Below are 23,898 nucleotides of genomic sequence, written 5' to 3' on the forward strand. Positions count from 1 at the left end.
TTGAGTGTTCAAGGAAACTGCTTTCGAGTTTTCAATATTGAGTGTTAAATGTGTGAATAAAGAGTAAAACATTTTTATTTTCAATGCTTTTGCGAAGAAAATCTTTGTGGAGAAAGTATCGCCAAAAATTCCGCCTTTAATTTTCGGATTCTTTTGTGCCAGCTGAGACAACAATACACAAAAAAACTTAATGAGGCAGGCTCAGTTCAAAATAAGAAGCTTCAAGTGAATAAATGGAGCTTAACAGAAGAAAAATTAGACGAAATAGGTTTCCAATCAAAATAAAGCCTTCGAAAATCTTTACATCAGTTAGCTTAGCAAGTAGGATTGTCTCAGATCAACACACAACTATACTGTTGAAGTTAAAAAACCGTGAAAAGCTCGTGTAGTGTAGTTTCTGTTCCCAGACGATCTAGTTAGGAAGAAGGAAAATATCCGGAAAAAAAAAAGTACAGAAAATGTCTGGAAATGTTATGAAGCATGCTTGGATGCAGAAGGTCACAGCTTAAGATGCGTAAGGGGAACTCATAACAAAGCTGTGATAAGGAAACAAGACTCACGCACTGTACAGTATTTGTATGTACAACGGCATCTAAAATTCTGTCGCATTATTTCAAGGTCATCCAGAATATTTATATACATTCATTTATTAAGATGCCCTGAAACTGTCCTGTAAGTACGGCCTGTAATAATGTAACATCAAGATACAGCAATAATTTATTTTCAGTTCGACAGTTGCTAGCATAGAAACACCTGTTAATATTGTCAAAGAGTACCTGATGTTTCTCCTCAAACTAAAGTCAACATGTCGCTGATAGGCATGTTTATAATGGCTGCTAATATCGGTTGTGTTTGGTTTATCTTTATGATAAACACTCGTACTTGATCAGACATTCCAATCTCTGCTATACATTCTGCCACAGTTTCAAATCTGTACAATAAACCTGGCACTAACATGGGTACCTAGAAAAAAAAAATATATTATGAAAACAAGAAACTATTTTATGAAATAAATTAAACAATATGATGAAGAGCAGATCTTATTAGCGAGATGGTTTTAAAAAAAGCATTCCACTCTTTAAGTAATGTTGTTGAAGACAAAAAAAAAATAGTGACAGCTAAGAAGCATTCTACATAAAACTAAAATTCTAACTAAAAATAAGACAAACACAAGTAAAACATAATTTTAAGTACTTACAAGGGAAGTATTAATGAGTCCATATCAAAGATTCCCCTCAATTGGAGCATGAAGTTGAATTTTCACAGTAGACAGATAAGCAGTTGCTTATACTAAATGTAAGATTTCGATATTAAAACTTTAATAAAAGATTACAGAAAAATTGAATACTGTATTCCACAGCCATTTCGTACAAAATTTCATTTTTGTGCAATTTGTTTTATTTTTTCTTCCAAATGTATATTTTGTTGTTGTTGTTTTATTTCACAATACTGTCATAATTATAATTGTTAGATATTTATATTCTAATGGGGAACCGTTAATGATGTCGTATCGAAACCTCTGCCACACCCTAACTGCACATATAAATCTCAGACAAATATAAAAATTAGTTCCCCATATTAACTGTAAGGGTTTGCAAACTTATTTGGAATGTTGAATTAAGAAGCAATGTCACGTACTTGGAGAGAGTTTTGGTTTCCCATTCTTGTGGATCCCTACCCTGTCACGTGATGTGCAAGCCAAGGTCATGCATTCAATGCACTGCTCCAGCTGGGTGAACACTGTACTACTGAAGACTATTCAATTTTTCTGTAATATTTTATACTACTCTGTCATCTTTAAAATATCTACCAGTGGAAGGACAGTAGGAATAAAGTTAAATTAAAATATATATTGCAACGAAAAACATATTAATGAAGCTACCGTAGGCTAAATTAAAATAAATATTGAAATGAAAAACAGAGTAATTAAAGACACATATTTAGATTATTATAATTTCCTTTAAAGTTGTACATTGAACTTACCTGAATGAAAGGTTTTTCTATAATATACAATTTATCATCACAATGAAAAGTAATAGCAAGATCTTTGATTGGATTTGACTGTGACATGTTCTTCAGAGAAATATGAATTTTAAACGTCGGCCCAAAACCTGACACCTGCAACAAAAGACTCAAATCAATTATGAAAATAGCAAAACAATTAAATTATGTTATGTGCAATAGATATGCTATGGTGATTTTTATATACACATAATACTATACCCAACAGAACTTCATATAACGAATTTGAATTAATTTTATGTGTAATTTTCAATAAAAATAAATATTTAGATTAATACCTACTATGAATCATAAAAGATAATAGATAGTAGAAAATTCAATATCTTCAAATATGTGAACAACTTTTGCAAATAATACACACAAACCTTCATGCACTTAGATCATTGCTATGGGCTCATCGTACTAATTAATGTTTGAACATTGGCGAGAAATAGCCAGAAAAGTTTACCTGAAGCCCTCTTATTCAGGGACAAGGCTCTTATACATGTCATAATAACGAAATGGGATCCTCAACATCTAGTCTTATTCCCAGCTGATCAAGGTTAAAATTAAAACTTCGTACAACTATTGATTACAGTTTCTAAATACAGTAACAATTTCTGCATAATTATATATCTTCGGGAGTGGAAGAAGTAGTAGCATGATGATTATTACCATTATTGGTAATATCTTTTTGTAAAAAGTCACTGACATACTATTAATAACATCTACTGTAAGATATTCTACATATTACTGATATCAGAACATTGAATCAAACTGTACCTGTGCTGACATTACAAGCGGTTCCTGAATATTGGTTGAGAAGGGATTACTACATCCCTGAAGAGCATTCACACAAGCACGAGCTGTGTTAAGTCGCAATCGAAACAAATCATGTTGAAATTTCTGATGCATCGCTGAAAAAAGATATGACCATGTTTTAGAATTCTGAATTTATATAATTGTAAATCAAATAAGCAATAAAGCTTCATACATACTGAACAGGAGTGGTTATTCAATCAATATTTTTACTTTTTTATTTATTTCACCAAAAATTTCCATATAGAAATAATGGTTTCATCAAGATAATTCAAAGTATTCTAAACACTTATTTACACTATAAAACAATGCTTTAGTAAAAACTGTCTTCCATTTAATCTGAATGTACTATAATTTGAAACATAAAATCTTTTTATAAGCAAATTATATAATACTTACACCCTTATGTAAAACTGAGTTTCGTTTATTAGATGTTGTTATATTATTTAAATGAATTACCAACACAAAATTATAAATAGCTTCACCAAATTGTGATTTATGTAAAGAGAATTTACTAATGCATGGATCCCACATACTGATTTGTAAAGATCTTTCTTTTATTATTAACCCTACTCAGCACTACTGAGTTACAAGATGACAGTTGGCAGCAATGCCAAACAGCTAAGAACTAGACATCAATCACTTAAATTAAATGAACACAACTCACCAACTGCACTTTCTCTTTCCCTAAGTGTCTGCTCCATAAAGAGTTTAGTTTTCTTTGGTACAAGCATTTTTATTTGTTGGGGTGGTACCATTCCTGCGCCACTTGACTGGGCAGAAAACTGGGCTGTGCGCTTCAAAATTTTCACCAGCAGATGACCACCTAAACAAACAATATTAATATAAACATCATCATCAAATAAGATTAAGATTAATATCGTTCGTTATCGCCATCATATCATCATCCTATCACTTGTTAAGCCTGTTATTGGTTCTACGCATTACAGAATCTTCCATCTTATAATGGGTCTTTCTAAATTTATTTCCTCTTTGGGTGATTTCAGTAGGTATTCATTTTTATCAAATACAGGGTGAGGAAATAAGTCAGGTTACATAGTAACAACTATAGTATATTATGTCCAATATGGGAACCATCTGCTTGAATGCAAGCCTCAATTTGATGCTCCCAATTGCATAGAACATATGTTAATATGGTGGGGGTGATTTGTGACATGGTTTCTGTATTCATTTTTTTGAGGTGGTCCGTGCTGTTAATTTTCTCAGCATAATCGATGAACTTTAAGTATCCTCATAAGTGTAAAAATCTAGATGTTAAGTCTGGCGACCGTGGTGGCCATTTAACCTTCCACCTTCCTGAAACTCTTCATCTAACCATGAACGAACTTGATGATTGTAATGGGGTGGGAAACCATCTTGTTAAAACATGTCGGGAAAATTTCCATGTTCATGCAGTGAGATTATCTTAGATGAAAAAAAGGCTCAACAAATGTTGTTCCTCATATCCACACCAAGCCATCAGCTTTCCTGCCCCCTGCATTTTGGACAGATCCATCAAATTGAGGTTGGGAATCACACCAATACTGGCAATTTTGCTTACTGACTTTGCCATTAATGTAGAAATTGGCTTCATCACTGAACAGAGTGGAAGAAAAAAAAAAACAGAAAATTTTCCTATGTAACCTTACTTCTGCCTCACAGTATCTTAATCTCATGAGTGATCAATTTGCTAACATTAATGACAGTTAAAATACCAGAATATTATTATTATTATTATTATTATTATTATTATTATTATTATTATTATTATTACAGTGTCCAGTTCCAGTATTACCGAGTTTAAAATAAGTTTCACATCTTACTGATTGTAACGAGCACCAAACTGTGATCTTCCTGGCCGAATCTCCCAAACAGCAATCCTGACACTGTATCTGGAGCTGCGATAGTGTCCATCACTTGACGACCTGAGTACAGGTTGACAGTCCCGCCTGTGAGGGCCACAGCCACCATCGTGAGGCCTTGATGAGCCAGTGGTATAGAAGTCATTGCAGTCGCAGCACTGGGTAGTTTGATTTCCCATTGCTTCTTACCCTATGGAATTTAATAATCACTATGAATAACATAAACAGAAGAGATGCAGTGGCGGCTCCTGCATATTTCTTAAGAGGAGGAAAGAAGTTAACAGCACGAAAGGACACCTTCTTGAATGAAACATGCTACAAATTAGCCTACATGCATACATGTAAGACCAGGTAGTGTTGGGGTTGGCCTTCCCTTCTGTATAGCAATAATCTGTTCTTGTAAACTGAGTTTCCTAAATTGTCCAAAATATATTATGTTTTCACTTCCATTCATTGTTGAATAATTGCGCAAATTAACAATTACAAGGAAATTCACAACCTCGTAGCATTTTTCGAGCACACTACAGCATCACACGTGTTGGAAGAGACTAGCTACTAACTCGTAACCGGAACCGTTTTATGGAAATGGAAATGGGAATGGAAAATAATCTGAGGAAAGCGAGAACACTGCACCCACCCATGTGGCCTGTGTTGCCACATGTACATTTTACAAGTTCAGTATCACATCCTTTTGAAGAATGTCAGTTCTTGTAAAGTCATACTATAATTATTGTTCAAAGCTGCCGGTGGCCAATTAATTTTTTATGTTAAAAATGATGTAGTTTGGAGTACCTACTTTCAGTTTCAAATATATTTGTACAAAACTGACAACTTGGCTGTTGCCCTATCTAGTAAACAATGAATAGAAGTGAATTTCAGGGGTCAACTACGTAGAACTACTTCCTCTTTGTTTTACATAAACCCGACTTTAACTTTCAAATATTTACGAAAGTTTCAAACCATGAATAGTAGCCTATGTAAAGTGCAATGAATAATATTTTTGATTTATAATTAAAAAAAAGTTTACATGGTGTCTTTCATAGCGTTGCGTTAAAACTGTTTTTGTTGTGTCTCCTAGATGTGTTATAGTCTGGTTGAATGCAGCATCGTTAGGTGGCAGCGGTAGCAAGCTTGCTGCATGACCAGTCAGTTTCTATTTCCCGCCCATGCGCTGATTCAGAGGAGGATCTCCTCCCTCTCCGTTCATTTACTTGCTTTAAAACTTGCTTCTTTCTCTGGCCGCTAGTGTGCTGTTGTCTATGTGTGTTAACTGCAGTAGAGGAGGAATGGAGTGCCTTTCCTCAACACAGACAATCTCGCATCTTTCTCACAGTTTTCTACAGCACATGAGCGCGCGTCATTTAAAACTCGATGAACCGAGTTTTTCTTATAGCTGTGAACTTAAAAACTATCGAATCTTCCTCGAATTTCAAGGCACATATTTTATTTGGTATTTACTTTCAAAAGAAGAAAATGTGAGGAGGACGTTTCTCCCTTCCCTTCCCCGAGGAACCGTCACTGAAGAGATGCTACATTAAATACAAGGTTTGACATGTCTGAGCTTTCTGTCCAAAATTCTCTCATTGAGTTTTAATTGCTATTATACTTTACTTTTGAGGCATTTTCTTTCCCCTTACGTCAGACTGCAGAACAAAAAATATATATTTTTTTAACTAATGTCGGGTATTTGACTATTCACCATTCACCCATATGAAGCCAGTTGTGTAGACCAATAATTTATCGACAGAGTCATTGTCTGGGTGCACCATAGGAGGCTGATCTATGCTACAGCTATGATAAGGGAACTGAATCTGAGAGAAACTCCTGTGTTACCTGGACCACAGGCTTGTCCAACACAAGTTATAAATCGGAGTAATGTCGGGGATCGAACCCGGGTCCATAGGATTATAATTCCAGTGCTCTAGCCACTAGACCACCACAAAGATAGGAGAAATGAGAAACTAAAATTACCTCTTGCTTTTGAAAAACATTTTATTCTCTTTTTTCTCTCATTTTTATGGGATGATTCATTTTGTCACTTTGGTGACAAGACTTCCATAGCTGTACCTTTTTGGTGTACCCATGTAAGGTCTCGTTCATGAGAGCAAGGACGATGCTGTTGTTTTCAGGTAATATAACCATGGCGACTGATTGTGCCGGCAGCTGCATCAGAGTTCGAGCTTGGATCCATCCTCGACGTATCAGGTATACACAGCCATCACGACTTGCAACTATTAACCGGAATTCAACATCATACAGTCCTGTAGCTCCCACATGGACCGGCACCCCAGCAGAGATGGGGTTTCCTTGTCCTCCCAGATTCATCTGAAGCAGCAATAAAGGAAACAGTTACAATATGCAGTTAGTTACATGATGTGTACTGGCGTGAAGTCAAAAGTCAATAACAATGCAGCACACAAATTAAGTTTTAAATATCTTAGTCATCTCTGTCACATCATAACAGTCCAGTAAATAAATAATAAAACTGTGTTGTATTTAGTATGGTCTTAAATTTAACTTAAGATATTACAACAGAAGTAAATAAATTAACATGTAATAGTTGCAACGACTTCTACATCAGAAAACTGGGAGATCATTTTTCAAAGACGATAAAAGGTACACATCACACTCATAACAAAATCACACAATACTGTCACATACGTATAACACATCACAAACACCAACCACAACTACAGCAACATAGAAACAGACATGGATATCCTGTACAGTATATTCAACCAAAAAACCATAACTTAAATACATGGGAACAGTACAAAATATACAAGCATACAAAAACACATCCACAACATATCCTCAATACACAATTAAATTTCAAAACCTACATCCTACTTGACTCCACACTACACAACATAAACGAACCCACCACCAAAGCAACTTCACAAGAAACCGGGAACAAGAAAGGCCCTCGCTAGCTCTGAAGATGGCTAAAAGTGAACCGGAAACTAGACAATTAACGTAATTTACCAACTTACTTCTCATTAACACAGGAAAGTTGTTTCTATAACAAATCTTAAGTGATAAAAGTGTGTAATCAAGATGTATAAATGTAACTGTTGAAATTTCATAACAGGAAACTTTCTGAGTACTCTATTGAATATAACATTAACACTGACTTGCATTTCGTTTATTCCTTGTTTTTTGAACAAACATGTTAGTTATGATAAATGTCACAAAATGAAAACGTAGAAAATAACTAAACAACATTAAGCTTTGCACAAAAATTGGTAAAAGTGAGATAGCAGTATAGAATACAATAATAGAACCAGGTTTTTGAAATGTTATAGCATTTTTGTCAAAAAAGATAAAGTTAGTTAAGTTTTCGAATACATATTATGAGATATATTATATTATATTTCCCACTAAAAGAGCCAACTTTCAAACAAAAATAAAATCGGTGTATTTTTTTCCCCCTTTCCCAGATTCTGATTTTTGTTACAAATTTTTATTCTTTTTATGTTTTAAGCTTCCCAGTTTGAAGTGCTTCTGAGCTGTGGTTTCTTTAGCCTCTAATCAAAAGGAAAGTAATGTATTTAAACAATCAGCATATTATTCCTTACATTTTCAAGAATTGTGAATGCTTCAGGATCTAAAATGAGCATGTCACTATTTTCTGTCCCCACTACCAAACATGATGCAGCATCCTCTTCTGTCATGGACTTCTTCAGCGTTGTAATACATGTTATGACACTCTGAAACAGAAAGTTCAGACCGTTTACAAATATAAATGAAGTTTTGTACAAAGACCATTATTACCTTTCATTCATCTTAAACTATTCGCTTTGGTCTTAATGATCCATAGACTGCACTAATGCACTAATACCTCAAAATATGCATGCAACTATGCACTAAAATTGCTAAAGTATATTCTAACAATAATAATAATAATAATAATAATAATAATAATAATAATAATAATAATAATAATCATCATCATCATAAACTACATGGATTAGGCTGTGGCAGCCTGTTCCAGCAATGACATAGCAGAGATCCATCTTTTCCAAAGTCTTTCTGTCAAGAAAATAAAATTTATAGTAAGCAGTAAATAGTAACACTGACATTATTGATATAACTGATTTATTTGCTTTAATAATATTATCAATCATGATTAATGTAATTAAACATTTTTACTAGAAGTACCGGTACTATTTGAAATTATACCCTTTTTAAATGTATAATATACATTTCATACAAATTTCCTCCCAAGTGTCATTTATATTTGTTACTGTTACTCCAAGATATTTGAATTTTTGCACCTCTTCAAAAGATAAATTTCCAATTTTTATATTTACATTTCGTATAATATTCTTGTCACGAAATAATCATATACTTTGTCTTTTCGGGATTTACTTCCAAACCTATCTCTTTACTTGCTTCAAGTAAAATTTCCGTGTTTTTCCTAATCGTTTGTGGATTTTCTCCTAACATATTCACGTCATCCACATAGGCAAGCAACTGATGTAACCTGTTCAATTCCAAACCCTCTCTATTATCTGGACTTTCCTAATGGCATACTCTAGAGCATAGTTAAAAAGTAAAGGTGATAGTGCATCTCCTTGCTTTAGCTAGCAGTGAATTGGAGAAGTATCCGACAGAAACTGACCTATGCAGATTCTGCTATACGTTTCACTGAGACACATTTTAATTAATCGAACTAATTTCTTGGGAACACCAAATTGCCTATTAAGATATAGTAAGAGTTATCGGAATTATTTCAACTGGATGTTAAGTTGAAGGTTATAAAAACATTTCTTTGTTGGCATAATGACACTTTAAATCATGGTCCATGGTTCTAGTTGTCAATTCTACCCCGTGTCAGTCTCAATTTAAGTTTAAAAATAACACTGTGACCACTGGATGTGACATCAGTGCTTAGTATCTGAGTGATAGCTGTGGACATTTCTATTAACATCGATTGCATAACTGTGTTATTCTTGAATGTGGAAAGCTCACCAACTTGTTGCCATTTTAGTAACTCAACACACATGTATTTCTCGTGTTATTTGTTACATTTCTTGAAAATGTTGCAGAATCAGAAAATACTGATTTTTATTCGCAGAAAAATTATAATATACCATATACATAGTAAATCACGTACAGTAAGGAAAAGATACTAATATACGCAGTTAGACATGCAAGATAAAAATATATGTATTTATAGGAAAAACCAACGAAATGCAGTTGGTTGGGTAATAAAGCACGGCTTGTTGCAGCTCTTTCATTTGCCACCTTGCATCCTAGGAAAATCGAGAAATATGGAACTATATAACAGAACACGAATGAAAACTTAATATACAACAATTAATATACTATACCTGTTTCTTAATTGGTATGTCTTTAAATTGATCAACAAAACTTCTCCATTTGGAATGATCAAGCATTAATAATTGTTGAGAGCGGGACGTCATGTTAGAGAAACCAAGTTCTTGGCGTAGATTTTGTAGTAATTCATAAAATACTTCCACTTCCATCTCTTTCTTCCGAACCTGCAGTAATATAATTTTATTTACTTTATTTTCTTACATAAATATGAATACAGATAATGGATTTGGCAAGTATGTTTTGGAAGAATAAAATTTGGACACTAAAAAATTATTTTGTGGAACGAAATTTTACATTTGTCTGGATCAAATTTCTGCACATTTAAAGGTCAAAACTAAAATTTTTTCAATCATTTATTATCATAATACACTGGTCTCTTAATTCGGCTGAGAATATTGGAAATTCAATCTTTCGCAAAACACGCTATGAAATGTTTCATATAAAACAAGTTTTATCTCGAAAAGGAAGCAAAAACGAGCAAAATTGTATTAAACTCTTTTGTTTGAAATATCTCAAAGAATAACCCCCTGAAATTAATGACATTAGGTTCAATCAGTATGTACAGTTCTGCGCTATGACTACATACTTTAAGGTGTCATGTCTTGGACTAGTAGTATGAATGAGCACTGCTTCGAGTCCCCATGGGGGAAGAAATATATGATGAATCTGGAGAGCTAAATCTGGTTTCGTAAGTCAGCCTAACATTTGGGGTCCTCACAGTGCTGACTACACATTACTCCTGTACTGGTTGGATGATTGTTCACCTCTTCTGAGGTATGTGGACGTGAGACCAGCAGTCGGCTGGTCAGTTTCGGCCCTTCAAAGGATGTCAAGCCACAGATTGCAGTACAGGTACATGTAAAAGTGGTCGATGTGTATTATTTTTGTACTTCCAATCCTGCCACTTTCTTAGTTACTAGGACAATACTGTTTATTACAGTATTTATCCCATAGTGTACTGTTTTTGCTTCATTTTAAGGTTAATAAAGGAGGCAGAATTTTAAAATTCATATTCAGCTTGAAGATTATAATAATTTTCGCAATTTTTCATAATCTGCTAACACTCCAAAAATTAAACTTGATTTTCTGTCTCATTTTCACTCTCTTGGTCTATTACATAAAAAATATATAAAAAAACATGCATACCTCCAACCACAAATCTTGCTCCAGAGGATTTACATCCATAGAAGGAAGTGAAAATTTAAAATAAGGCCTCATGTTCTTGTAGACAAATATGTTAGATCCTGAAGCAACTGCAACAGCTAAGAAAGAGAAATTTCCACAATTAACTCAAGGGTAATTCAGTCAACTCTAGAACTATTATGTAATGAAAACAAGCTATTTGTTGCCATAATTGCTACACAGAAACAAGAAGTTTGATCTGAATACTTGAATACTTAATTATATTATATACCATTCAATCTTAGATGTTGAGCTTCTAGCAATTAATTCTGCACTTGTTCACAGTCTTACAATAGGTGATATAAATATATGCATCGATCACTCAATGTCAACTTTACAGGCCAGCAAATAGCTCCACTGGTTACTATTTCTGAATTAAAAAATACTAGGGCATTCGATAAGTAATGGCAACAATGCTGTAAATCAATGCTCCTAGCAGCGATCATTGGAATCTTACTAGAGCAGCGATTGTTTATAAATCTGCAACATTGAAAGTCTCGAAGTAACCATATTTTGTAAATATAGTGACTATTACCGATTTGTAGTAATACAGCCCTAAAAATGTTCAAATCCAATTTGCAAGAGGAAAAAAATGTAACTCAGTGCTCCAGGGCATTACAAGAAGCTTGTGAGAGAGAAGTCCTACCATACAGAACTATTGGAAGATGAGATTGAGTTGTTTCAGTTATTCCTTAGATGCTCGGTTGCCAGAATATATGTGAAAACAGGGTGTACTGCGAGAAATAGAAGATGCATTAAGGTAGGAGAGACTATAGGTATCTGCAAAACTACCCCTTACACATATGCATTCACACTAGAGGCGTATGTAAGGGGGGGGGGGTTTACCGGGTTTGATTCCCCCCTTGAACTTTTTTTAAATGACATATTTAGACTTAAGTATTTTTTTAATTCATAATCGTTCTCCCTTCTCTAGTTTTTCATTTACAGAGTAACAAAATCTACATCGAATTAAGGCATAGTCTTCCAACCCCCCCCCTTCAATATAATCTCTGTGCTTGGTGTTGCGGCACATTCGAATTATAACAATGCTCTTTATTTTATAGAGACCTACCACCTAGTATCAACCTAGTAATAAAATGAAGCCAACACAATATGAAATTGAACTTGTCGTGAAACATGTTGTTTTGATATTCTGCAGTGCAGATGTAAAATATTGTACATTGTTGATTTTAAACTCATTTTAAGAGTGGTATTCACTCGTTCATTAGTTTGAGTTCTGACTTTATTGTGAAATGTTTGTTTAATGTTTTGTGCATTTGACAGTTCATATTTTAAATATAAACTTCTTGTGTAAGTGTTATAATGACACAAGCATTTTTTATTATACAAGATTAAACAAGAGTTAAAATTTGTTAAAAATCTGGATGGCTGTGAAAAAATTACGTTTCAAAGATTTTATAAGAATATGTCCTATTAGAACATAGTATAATATTAATAATATACCGTCACAATAATAATAATAATAATAATAATAATAATAATAATAATAATAATACACAAAATTAAAAATATCGATAATGTAAATTGTAAAAAATATATTAATGACCCCCTCTTGACAAAATTCTGAACCTGCGGGTTCCTTAAAAGTCATTTGTAAGTAAGTAAGTCTATACTTTGTGAAATAGGCCCCTATTCATTATGACTCATTACAGTCTGTACAAACATACTCCAATTAGCACGTGAATTACTCACTAGTTATTACAATTGCTTACCAGGCACTCGAGGTTCATTCATATCCATATGGAAAGTAACTACACCAGTAGGAACATCCATTAGGGTGCTTTCTGACATTAGAGATGTACCCCTATAAACCTGTGAAGCAAAATAAATAGAGTGACCAGATATGCACAGATAAAAATAGAACAAATGGCTTCAGTTGGAAAAAAAGAGGACACAAAAATATCCATTCACATTTTGGGTTTACATTCTACAAACATTCATAACCAAATTTAATTAAACTGAAGCTAAATACGTATTTATAGTACTTTAAAATACCTATCTTAGTCGTTAATGTCTATTTTACTGTTTTAGTACCTAAATGTGTATTTTCGTATATTAAAAAAATTGTTAACTTTTATAACTTTACTACAACAAGAATAAGACTCTCTTAAACTCAACAATGCACATTCTATTACATCTGTGTTACCTAGGCAGCTGTTCTTACTGACCAGTGGCGCAGCCATGGGTGGGAGGGGGAGTAATGGAGCTAAAGTTCCCCCTCAAGTTGCAAGTACTTTTTATTTTTTAAATTAATGGCTAATATTCGCTATAGTAGTACAAGCAGTGATAATAAATGTAAATGAAAAATGTAAATTAAGTTAAGCTCTATTTATATAGATCATTCTTTTCCAGCTTACAAAATTATATTAATGGACAAAAGACAACTAGCTTGAAAGTGGACAATATTACTGAATAATGCAAAGCAAGTTGTGAAGGAAAGTGTTTTAATTTTTTGATTCCATAATTTGTCAGCGTTCTATTAAATATTTTAATAGTTATCAATTATTGATAATTAATATTTGTGTCATTATTTGGTGATTTAATAATTTAATCTGAATAAAAGTTTTAAGTCAATGGTTTATTATTTTTATTAGTTAATTTAAATTCGAGCACCATGTTCCAGAATAGAAGGGGAGAGAAATAATTTTGAGGGCTTGTTATCACAATGATTTTGATTCTCATACATATTATTCTTTCTTTTTCTAGGTGGTACACTAGTTTCATGGATGGTGTGATGAAGCACCGAAACAGCTGTAAGCCGCACAGACTTACATAATTAACACGAGTAAGTCCGCTAGTTAATCAATTACTTAGTTTCATTTATTTATGTTACAAGACTAGCATCAAATTAAATATTTTGTATACCAATAAAAATAATACTATTAATAGTTAATTATAATCATATTAATATTAATAACAATTCATAACTAAAATTCAATAAGTAACAATACAGATTCAAAGATAAACCACACATGTTAGGCCAATTATACAGTGTTCATAGATTTGATAAGAAACTTAAAAAATTATATATTACAGTTATATGAACACTAATAAATATAATATAATTATTAAATAAATTAGTAATAGTCAGACATGTTTCGGAGATGCTTCTCCATCCTCAGTGACTATTTAATACGACGGCCAAGCAACAACGTGGTTCGATCACCTGAACCAGCCGTCATGGTAAATAGTCACTGAGGATGGAGAAGCATTTCCGAAACATGTCTATTACTAATTTCTTTAATAATTATATTATATTTATTAGTGTTCATATAACTGTAATATATAATTTTTTACGTTTCTTAACAATACAGAAATTATATTTCACGAAAATATTTATATAGCGGAAAATAAAATAATACATTCATTAATAAAATTATACGCCTATAATCAACCAACAAATTATATTAGCATATTATTTATTTTTAACGCTAATTGCAGTAATAAAAATTACAAATATTTCACTAGGATGATTACTACAAATAAATTAATGAATAAATGCATTCGAATTACACATCCTTTATTTAAAATTGCCTATAAAGAATTAACTGATTTACCGGCTCCAACAAATATTTGAACCTGATGAAACTGTAGATCACTATTAGAACTTGTCTACAAATACAAATCGTAATATGACTTTTCCTAGCAATACATTATTGCCCAAATATTGAAATAGTATTTTCAAGAGACAATATTTTAAGTGCCTGTTTTATTATTTTACGATCCTATTTCCCTATAAATTTTCTGAGTCTATTTTAGGAGCCTATGCACAAATTTTTAGTGATTTAAAATCCTAGGTATATTGATTAGGCCTACCAAATTAGCTGTTCAGTTTGAAGTTCACGAATTCTGCTCTGCTGTAGACGTTAAAATCGTTTGCAAGGTTTCCTCCGAGAGGAAAGTAAAGCTGTGGGTCCTATGTAGTAGATTTATGGGACTTAAAAGGAGCCTGTCTCTTTGAGGGCACCAGGCAAAATTTGTCGACATTTCTCTTCTATGCTGAATTTCGATGCTGAATAGCTTCTGAAGTTAAAGCGTCGTTAAACAAAATACTAGACCTACGGTTCTAGCACAGTCTAGTATATACAGTCGCGAAGCTCAATACGTAGTAAATATGCATCCATAGATAGTTGCTAACCACTAGGATCGTTACTATCGCCTCATTACAGACAATGCGAAATAGTACCTGCACAGTCTTTTGTTCCTAGTACCCTCAAAACTCAAGCTTCGTGACTGTATATACTAGACTATGGTACTACTACCTGGCATGCTGGAAACAGTTTTTCGATATCAAGGATGCATAAAAACCTCGAAATCGAATTTTTCCTGCATTACACTAATTTCTCTTAATGCTTCATATACAATAATGAGAAAGTACAACTTTATAGTACAAGAATCGGAAGGGAAATCTAATCAAGAAAAGAAGCACTAACAATATTCGGATTAGAAGTAGACCACGGCATCCTGCTAAGAATCTATACAAAATGGGAATTTTTGGTTTCATATACATGCACCCATTGTAAGAAAATCAACACTGAAATGGGAATCCGTGTAACAACTTGAGCTGTTATGGCACACACTGACCTGCAGTTGCACACAGCAGTTTGTCTTGTGCAAACGATTAGGTTAGTTTGGCTCAGCTTAGTACATGTACCTAATTCAGTGACAAGATTACAGGTCTTGTTGAGGCGATAGTTATCCCTTGTATAAACGATTAGGTTAGCTTGGCTTAGTCCCTAGTCCAGTGACATCATTAGAGGGTTTGGTAGTGCAATAGTTATCCCTTGTACAGACGATTAGATCACCTTGATTTTAGCTTAGCATCAAGTTGAATGACAAAGGTAGACGGTTTGATTAGGGGATAGCTATCTGTTGAAGGAAAGATTAGCTTAGCTTAAGATTAGCTAATGTTACTTTGGGATGGAATTGGACACTTAATGCCGACTGACACGAAAACGCTCTGATTACTACTAGGCCTATCCTATGCTGTAATTCTAACTACAGTAGGTACCTTAAGTTTAATATTTGCTGTTCCTGTGCCAAGGTCAGAGATGATAAGTTTATAGTCACCATCTGCATTTATATCGGCAAGTGTCATGCATCGACTGAATGTATATATTGATGCATGAGGGTCAGAAAATGCATCGAGCCACCGCTGAGGATTGAGGCCCCTGGAACTGAGTGAACAAATAATTAAAACTTTAGGTTTTATAACAACTCCTAGTAGTGTACGAAAATAGTGTTTATTAACTGTTTAAGTTAATGCACTTTTTATTATTTTATTAGAGTGGAAACAGTAATATCTTCTTTTTGTAAATATTCTGTGCCAATACAGGCCAACATAACTATAATTAACTGATACCGGGAGTAATATAAAATCAAGAAATTAAAAATCCTACCCCATGTTGCTGTTTATTTGCCTTTATAAATGGATATTAAATAACAGACTATACAAGCTAAAACTTGTTCATTTTACATAATTAACTATTTCCGTAGTGTATATTATCCTCCATGTTGCTTGTGCTGCATGCGTGACTGTGTTGCCATGACAACAGAAAACACTTGCGTGACAGTCGTGAAGTTCGGCCTTATTTCGTAGACAGTTCGGCATAGTTCGGCGTAAATAGATGACGTCACAAAATGTCTGCTCTTAACCGGTAAAATACAAACCATATGAGGGTGGCGTCCATGTGATATAGTTTATAAAGGGTTTTATTAGTGTTTCATAGTGATTTTAACAAATTTTTAAAATTCAGCCGTAAGGAAAACATTGTTTTCTGCATCGTAGAGTTTATAAGTTGCTGTAGTGTCATTATTTTGGTTGGAATGGTTTGCTGTTACCAAGCAGACATTGTTGCGCTATGTGAGGCATGTGAACTTTAAAACGTGCTGTAGATTTGTTATATTGTTAAAGAGTTCTAACAGTATTGTGTTTTATTTTACACATTTAGTGATTTTTATAAATATTTAGAAGTTAAATGAATTCGACACTTAAAAACTGTCATTATTGTTTTTTATTATTTTTAGTTTAAACAGATAAAGACAACTATTTTAGATACTAATACACTAAAATTTTCAAGGAACGTCAAGAAATATGTGAACAGTATTCTATTTTTACTCTGAGTATTTTATAGCAACATTCGTACAAGTTCCATTACAGATTAATGTAGACTAAACTGTGATCATTTGTTTCACGGAGAAAGTCTATTTTTCTCGACAGAAGTTGTGGTCTAGAAAATACACGGACTCTGGGAAAAAAAGTCATATATATGTATAAATCATAAAAATGATCAAATGGACTGAGCGAGTCAATTGATTACATTATTCAGATAGAAGGACTAAAAGCTGATTAACTTCGTAACGCTTTATTGTGTTAATATGAGGAAATTACCTGGCTCACTAGTTTCGAAGCGAGCTTCAGTAGACTTTGGAAAATGAAGAAAAATGGATTTGAGGGAGGTGGGATATGATGGTAGAGACTGGATTAATCTTGCTCAGGATAGGGACCAATGGCGGGCTTATGTGTGGGCGGCAATGAACCTCCGGGTTCCTTATAAGCCAGTAAGTAAGTAATATGTTGAACTTCGAGTAAGGCCCTAAGAGAAAAAAAGAACCAAAGGAGAAAGATTCGATCCGATGTTGTGGATTGAACTTCAGTGTAGCTCAGTGGTTAGAGCACCCAGTGTGTAGAACTGGGGGTCCCACGTTCGATCCTCAGCGCTGGAGCGAATTTTTCTCCATTAATAACATATTCGTTGAAGAAGTTTCTTCCTCGGAACACTTAATTTATATTTTGACACTAAAAAATATTATTAATTACTTCAGATGGATTAATAACAGCTAGCCACCAGCGTGGCTCAGTCGGTTAAGGCGCTTGCCTGCCGCTCTGAATTTGCGCTCGGGTTCGATCCCTGCTTGGGCTGATTACCTGGTTGGGTTTTTTCCGAGGTTTTTCCCAACCAGGTGAATGCCAGGTAATTTATGGCGAATCCTCGCCCTCATATCCCCAAATACCATCTCGCTAACACCAATCTCATCGACGCTAAATGACCTAGTAGTTGATACAGCGTCGTTAAATAACCAACTAAAAAAAAGAACAGCTGCAGTAGAGTGCATTTTTCTCTTGTAACTATTGGAATGAATAAGATCGAGATACAGGTATTGTTATCTATTTATTAATTTATGTTTTTTTCAGCTTTCTCCATGATGTGCCCCACCATCACACCCACAGAAGACAAGTTTTACTGAGTGTGATACTTCGATGAAGAGATGGCAGGCCTATCACTATAAACAATAGGATGATGGATGGGAAGTGACAGTGAATGCTTTATTAATAATTAGTATTGAGAAGGAATCTGGTTGTGCCAAGAGGGACATGGAAACAGCGAGTCAGGATAGCTTACACCTGGAATCGAATCCTGGACCTTCTGAATCATTCATTGACACATTAAAATATACACCTAGCTACATTTTATTTCTAATAGTAAGACATTTTTTATTATAGAATACAATAGTGGTACATAATGATTAACTATTAATGATAATGATTAACAAAATTATTTTGCCACCAAGTGGCAGATATGCACACCACTACTAACAGTATCCCTAATACTTTACACTTCTGTTATCAGATCTCAATTGACCTTTGGCTGTGAAATCTGGAGCAGCACACAATTCCACATTATCAGACGTCTTCATGCTATAACTGTAAATTAAATGTAGAGGAATTTTCAGTTTATTGCTTTATCTTAACTGTATGTTTTAACAAATAATGTTATAATTTAGATTTTATGTCATTGTAAATGAGGTAATTTTTCTTTTTAATACTAACAATAAATGTTTTTAACAAACTCACATTACTTTAACCTGCAAACATATGAGCCTACGAGACGAAATGAAGAGACAGGTATTTATCCAGTCTTTTGATCTCATCACAGCCAGGTGCCATTCCAAAATACTGACGAAGAATGTTATCGTGTGAATCACACTGTAGACCATAGACTTTCTACCACCAAGAGTCAGCCCATCCTTTCTTTGGGGAACTGAACGTTTTAGTAGGAATTTATACTACATGTCTGGGTGGGGAGAGTGTTTTAATTGCTCCCTCCACTGAGTTTAAGGTAAAAAAAAAAATAATTGAGTACGGTACCAGTACTGCTAGAGAAAAAAATTGTGAGAACTGTACTTTTAATATTAAAATATTCTATTCCTATAACAGCTTGATATGCCAGTGAACATACTTTTATCTGAAATGTCGATAACTTTGCTGTGCCGTATAATGCCGTATAATGCAGTATAATGAATCTTGCCTGCAGAGAACACATTTTGGTGATGTATAAATTTCAATTCTGAAGCAAAGTGCTAACAAACAGTCATCTCTAGTTACTATAATTACTAGTCTGAAGTTAGCTACACTGCTGTTCTTCTTGGAGAATTGAGAATTAAATGTTCATTTTTTAAGGTTTCGTATCAACTAACTATTCACCCACTTTTTCATTATTATTTAATGTTGTCGTTTTAAAATTTCTCTTTATTAAAAATTTTGCTAAATAATACGAAATTTCAGAATGAAATATTTGCAGGATTATGGTTACTTTGTTTCCCAAAACGCCTACATTTTCACTGCCTTCCAGTTCACACTGAGAAGGTATCCATTGTAAAGCAACTATTTTTGTCTCTTTTCGCATTAACTTATTTAATATAGAATTCTCTCACTCTCTTTTCTTCTGATGTTATATGAAACAATGGCTTGAATTATTGTAAATTTTGAGTCGCAAAATATGGCCACTTTCGTGAACAAATTTGTTCTGTAAATTAATTGTTATACACTGAAATTAAGAGCTTCTAATTTACCATCTTAGTGCCATAGTGTGTAGAATGTTCTGTTTTAGTGTATAAAAAAATCATAATATTGATGATATTGAACAGCAACATCGTACCACCGGTATGTCAAAATATTGAATTTCATAGAAGAGTGAAAAACATATTAATATCTTGATAACGAACAAATATAACAACAAATATCTGACATAAGAGGGTATTTAAATATCTTCCTCTAATGTTTGTATTCACCCCTTGACATAAGATATATATGCAGATTTGGAAAGACCTCTCTCTCTCTCTTCATTATTGTTTTTTTTTTTTTTACATATGAGGTTGCTGTTCAACACCACGATATATACCTGACCTAGCAATATTATTTTATTTTAGAAATCCGTATGTGTAAAATGTGTAACCACTATGATTTTTTAAATAAATCTATAGTTTCAAATGCTAGTAACTTAATTATTTCTGTACTTTTGTATTTTTTCTTCATATTTTCCAGAAGTTGAAGATTATATTGTGTATCATTGTATTCAAATGGGTATCATGATGTTCACAATTTTTCTGGAATTGGAGTACTGCAATTATTTTGTAAAATTTTTACTTTTTGAATAAACTGAGACTATGTTATTTAAATTTATATTAAGTTGGTCGTAGGTTCTCCAGTAAATTATCACATGGCAGACATTAATTTTAAAACAACAAAAGAGTCATTTTTTAAATTTCATATAAACTAGGATAATTTTCTGAAATAATATACTGTTATGGGCGTTAATTTTTCAGATCTAGTATTTTGCACTGCAAATAAGAGGACCTACCATTTCCTTTGTTAATTGAAATTAAATATTTTTTATTAATAAAACTGTGTATTCATTTATTCGCAACTACATCATTTTATATATGATACTGATATAAGTAGGATAAGAAGTTGGAACAAGACCTGGAAAATGAAAACGGATTATAATACGGGGCAAATTTCACAATATAAAGATAAACCGTGTTGTCAGCCATATAAGTGACTGACAATATAAACAAAATTGAGAAATAGAAAAAAATAATGAAACTTAAACATAATATTTAATGCATCTGACATTGCTTAAATCACATTTCATGGTTAAATTTACCCCGGCGACGACACCATCTACGATACATGCAAAACAAGAAGCAACCTCCTGAAAATTAAGACTTGGACGAGGTTAAAAATTGAGATAGATTTCAGCTTAACACAAAGTTCAGGAAGTCTGCGATGGGGGCAGCACATGATAGAGCGTGCATATTCTGCCATCTGTTATGTATTCTGTAATCTACTTGCAAGTGAATAGCGACCGTATTTTGCTTATGAAAAGGATCCGTACGGTGATCATCATTTGTTCATTATGAGAATAATATACGTACAATCCAACGAGTTAGATGTACAATCACTAAAGCTAGTCAGAATACCTCTTCCAACTTATAATAGTCAGTCCGTTGCTCCTTCTACCTCTCCACTTGCGCAACCAAGCGGATGCGCTTTGTACTAATGAGAATCATCGCTTCTAATACAATTGTACATATATTTATAACGAACAAAATTATGCTCATCGTGAATGGAGTGCATGTAGATTAATTATTGTGCAATTCAAAATGTACCGAAATACAATAAATGTATCTCATAGCAAGTTTTGGAATTATTAATAAAGAGCTGAATTTGTAATAGGCTAAATTAAGAGAAATCTACAGGAACGGGAAATACGAATTGGAAGAAATTAGACAATTGGAGGCATATTAATTATAATCCACCTTCTGAAAGCACATCGTACCTCCATTAAAACACTGTCGTATGTCGGAAATCACATATTACTTTCATAATTAGTTCCAACACTATATTACTAATTGAAAGACTGAAATTCTAATAATGAAATAATAAATAAATTATCAAAGGTTTTGGTACCTATTTAATAAAATACCGGTATTTTGCAGCAGATTCTTTTATCGTGATTAGATATTTGGAGTTGCATAATAGCCCTGATCATATAATTGTGTGATCAGGTATAATAGTTAATCTATATGCGCTCCATTTACGATGAGCACCATTTTCTTCGAAGAAATTTTCCGCCCTAGGCAATTGCTTTCGAAGAAGCTCATTAATACAAAATGCATCCGCTTGGTAGCGCTACATGTGTCAATACAAGGAGCAACGGACTGAAAATTATAAGTTGGAGGAGGTATTGGAATAATGTTAAATTTTAGGTTAACACGAAGTTCAGGAAGTTCACGATGGGTGCAGCACATGATAGAGCGTGCATATTCTGCCATCTGTCGTGTAAACTGTAATCTACTTGCAAGTGAATAGCGACCATATTTTGTTTACGAAAAGAATGCGTATGGTGATCATCATTTGTTTATTATGAGAATAATTTGCGTACAATCACTAAAGCTAGTCTGAATACCTCCTCCAACTTATAATTATCAGTCCGTTGCTCCTTGTATCGATACATCTAGCGCTATCAAGCGGATGCACTTTGTACTAATGAGAATCATCGCAATTTCTTGGAACAATAATGTTGCTCATCGTAAATGGAGAGCATGTAGATTGATTATTGTGTAACTCGAAATATAGCTAATTACAATAAATATATCTCATAGCAAGGTTTGGAATTATTAATAAATGACAATTTGTAATAGGCCAAATTAAGAGAAATCTACAAGAACGGGAATTACGAATGGGAAGAAATTAGACAATTGGAGGCACATTAATTATAATCGACCTTATGAAAGCACATCGTACCTCCATTAAAATACTGTCGTATGTCGGAAATCACATATTACTTTCGTAAATTAGATCCAACACTATATTACTAATTGGAGGTATGAAATTCTAATAATAAAATAAAAAATAAATTATCAAAGGTTTTGGTACCTACTGTATTTAATAAAATATCGGTATTTTACAGCAGATTTCTTTATCGTGATTAGATATTTGGAGTTGCATAATAGCCCTGATCTTATAATTATCTGATCAGGTATATGCGCTCCATTTACGATGAGCACCGTTTTGTTCCAAGAAATTTTCCGCCTGAGGCAATGTTTTCGAAGATTCTCCTCATTAATACAAAATGCATCCGCTTGGTAGCGCAAGTGGAGCGATACAAGGAGCAACGGACTGACTATTATAAGTTGGAAGAGGTATTCAGACTAACTTTTGTGATTGTACGTAAATTATTTTCATAAGAAACCAACCATACGCCATCCTTTTCGTAAACAAAATACAGTCGCTCTTTACTTGCAAGTAGATTATAGAATACTGGGCAGATAGCAGGACATGCACGCTCTATCATGTGCTGCACCTAGTGCAGGCATTCTGAACTTCGTGTTAAGCTGAAATCAATTTAATCCATTTATTAATTTTTAACCTCGTCCTAATTATCAGGCTGTTGCTCCTTGTTTAGCACTTATCTTAGATGGTGCCGTCGCTGGGGTAAATTTAACCATAAAAATATGATTTCCAGAATGTTAGATTGCATTGAATATTATGTTCAAGTTTTATTAATTTACATGCAATGACTAAAGCTAGTCTGAATAACTTCGTCTCCTGGAACTATGCCATACATTTGTTTCCATTTCAAGAGATTAGTCTTTCTATCATATTAATGGAAATGCAATATGGCGGCTATGCTTCGATGAGCCACGGAGATACTATAAATCAGTGAATAAGGGGAAATATTTTCCTGACCAAAAATAGAATATAAATGGAGCAAAAATTAGTATTTTATTGCATATCAAATTGGTGATAAAGCAGTCTTAAGTATTCATTACAGTGGCTCAGCGAAGTAAGCCTCAATACCTCTTCAAACTCTTGTTTTGAGGC

General features: G+C 33.5%; 1 protein-coding gene across 1 annotated transcript; it reads right to left on the reverse strand.

Moving 5' to 3' along the window:
• Positions 1–640: 640 nt before the first annotated feature.
• BBS1 (Bardet-Biedl syndrome 1) lies at positions 641–16,766 on the reverse strand. Its single transcript, XM_069827741.1, has 12 exons — positions 16,628–16,766; positions 16,240–16,405; positions 12,941–13,040; positions 11,172–11,287; positions 10,019–10,189; positions 8,261–8,392; positions 6,750–7,007; positions 4,644–4,872; positions 3,488–3,646; positions 2,785–2,918; positions 1,984–2,118; positions 641–963 (listed from the first exon to the last, which is right to left on the reverse strand). The coding sequence occupies exons 1-12, from the start codon at positions 16,630–16,632 to the stop codon at positions 790–792; spliced, it is 1,779 nt and encodes a 592-aa protein (XP_069683842.1). The 5' UTR covers positions 16,633–16,766; the 3' UTR covers positions 641–789.
• Positions 16,767–23,898: the final 7,132 nt, after the last annotated feature.

Source organism: Periplaneta americana, chromosome 6 (assembly GCF_040183065.1).
Source record: "Periplaneta americana isolate PAMFEO1 chromosome 6, P.americana_PAMFEO1_priV1, whole genome shotgun sequence".
Lineage (NCBI taxonomy): Eukaryota > Metazoa > Arthropoda > Insecta > Blattodea > Blattidae > Periplaneta > Periplaneta americana.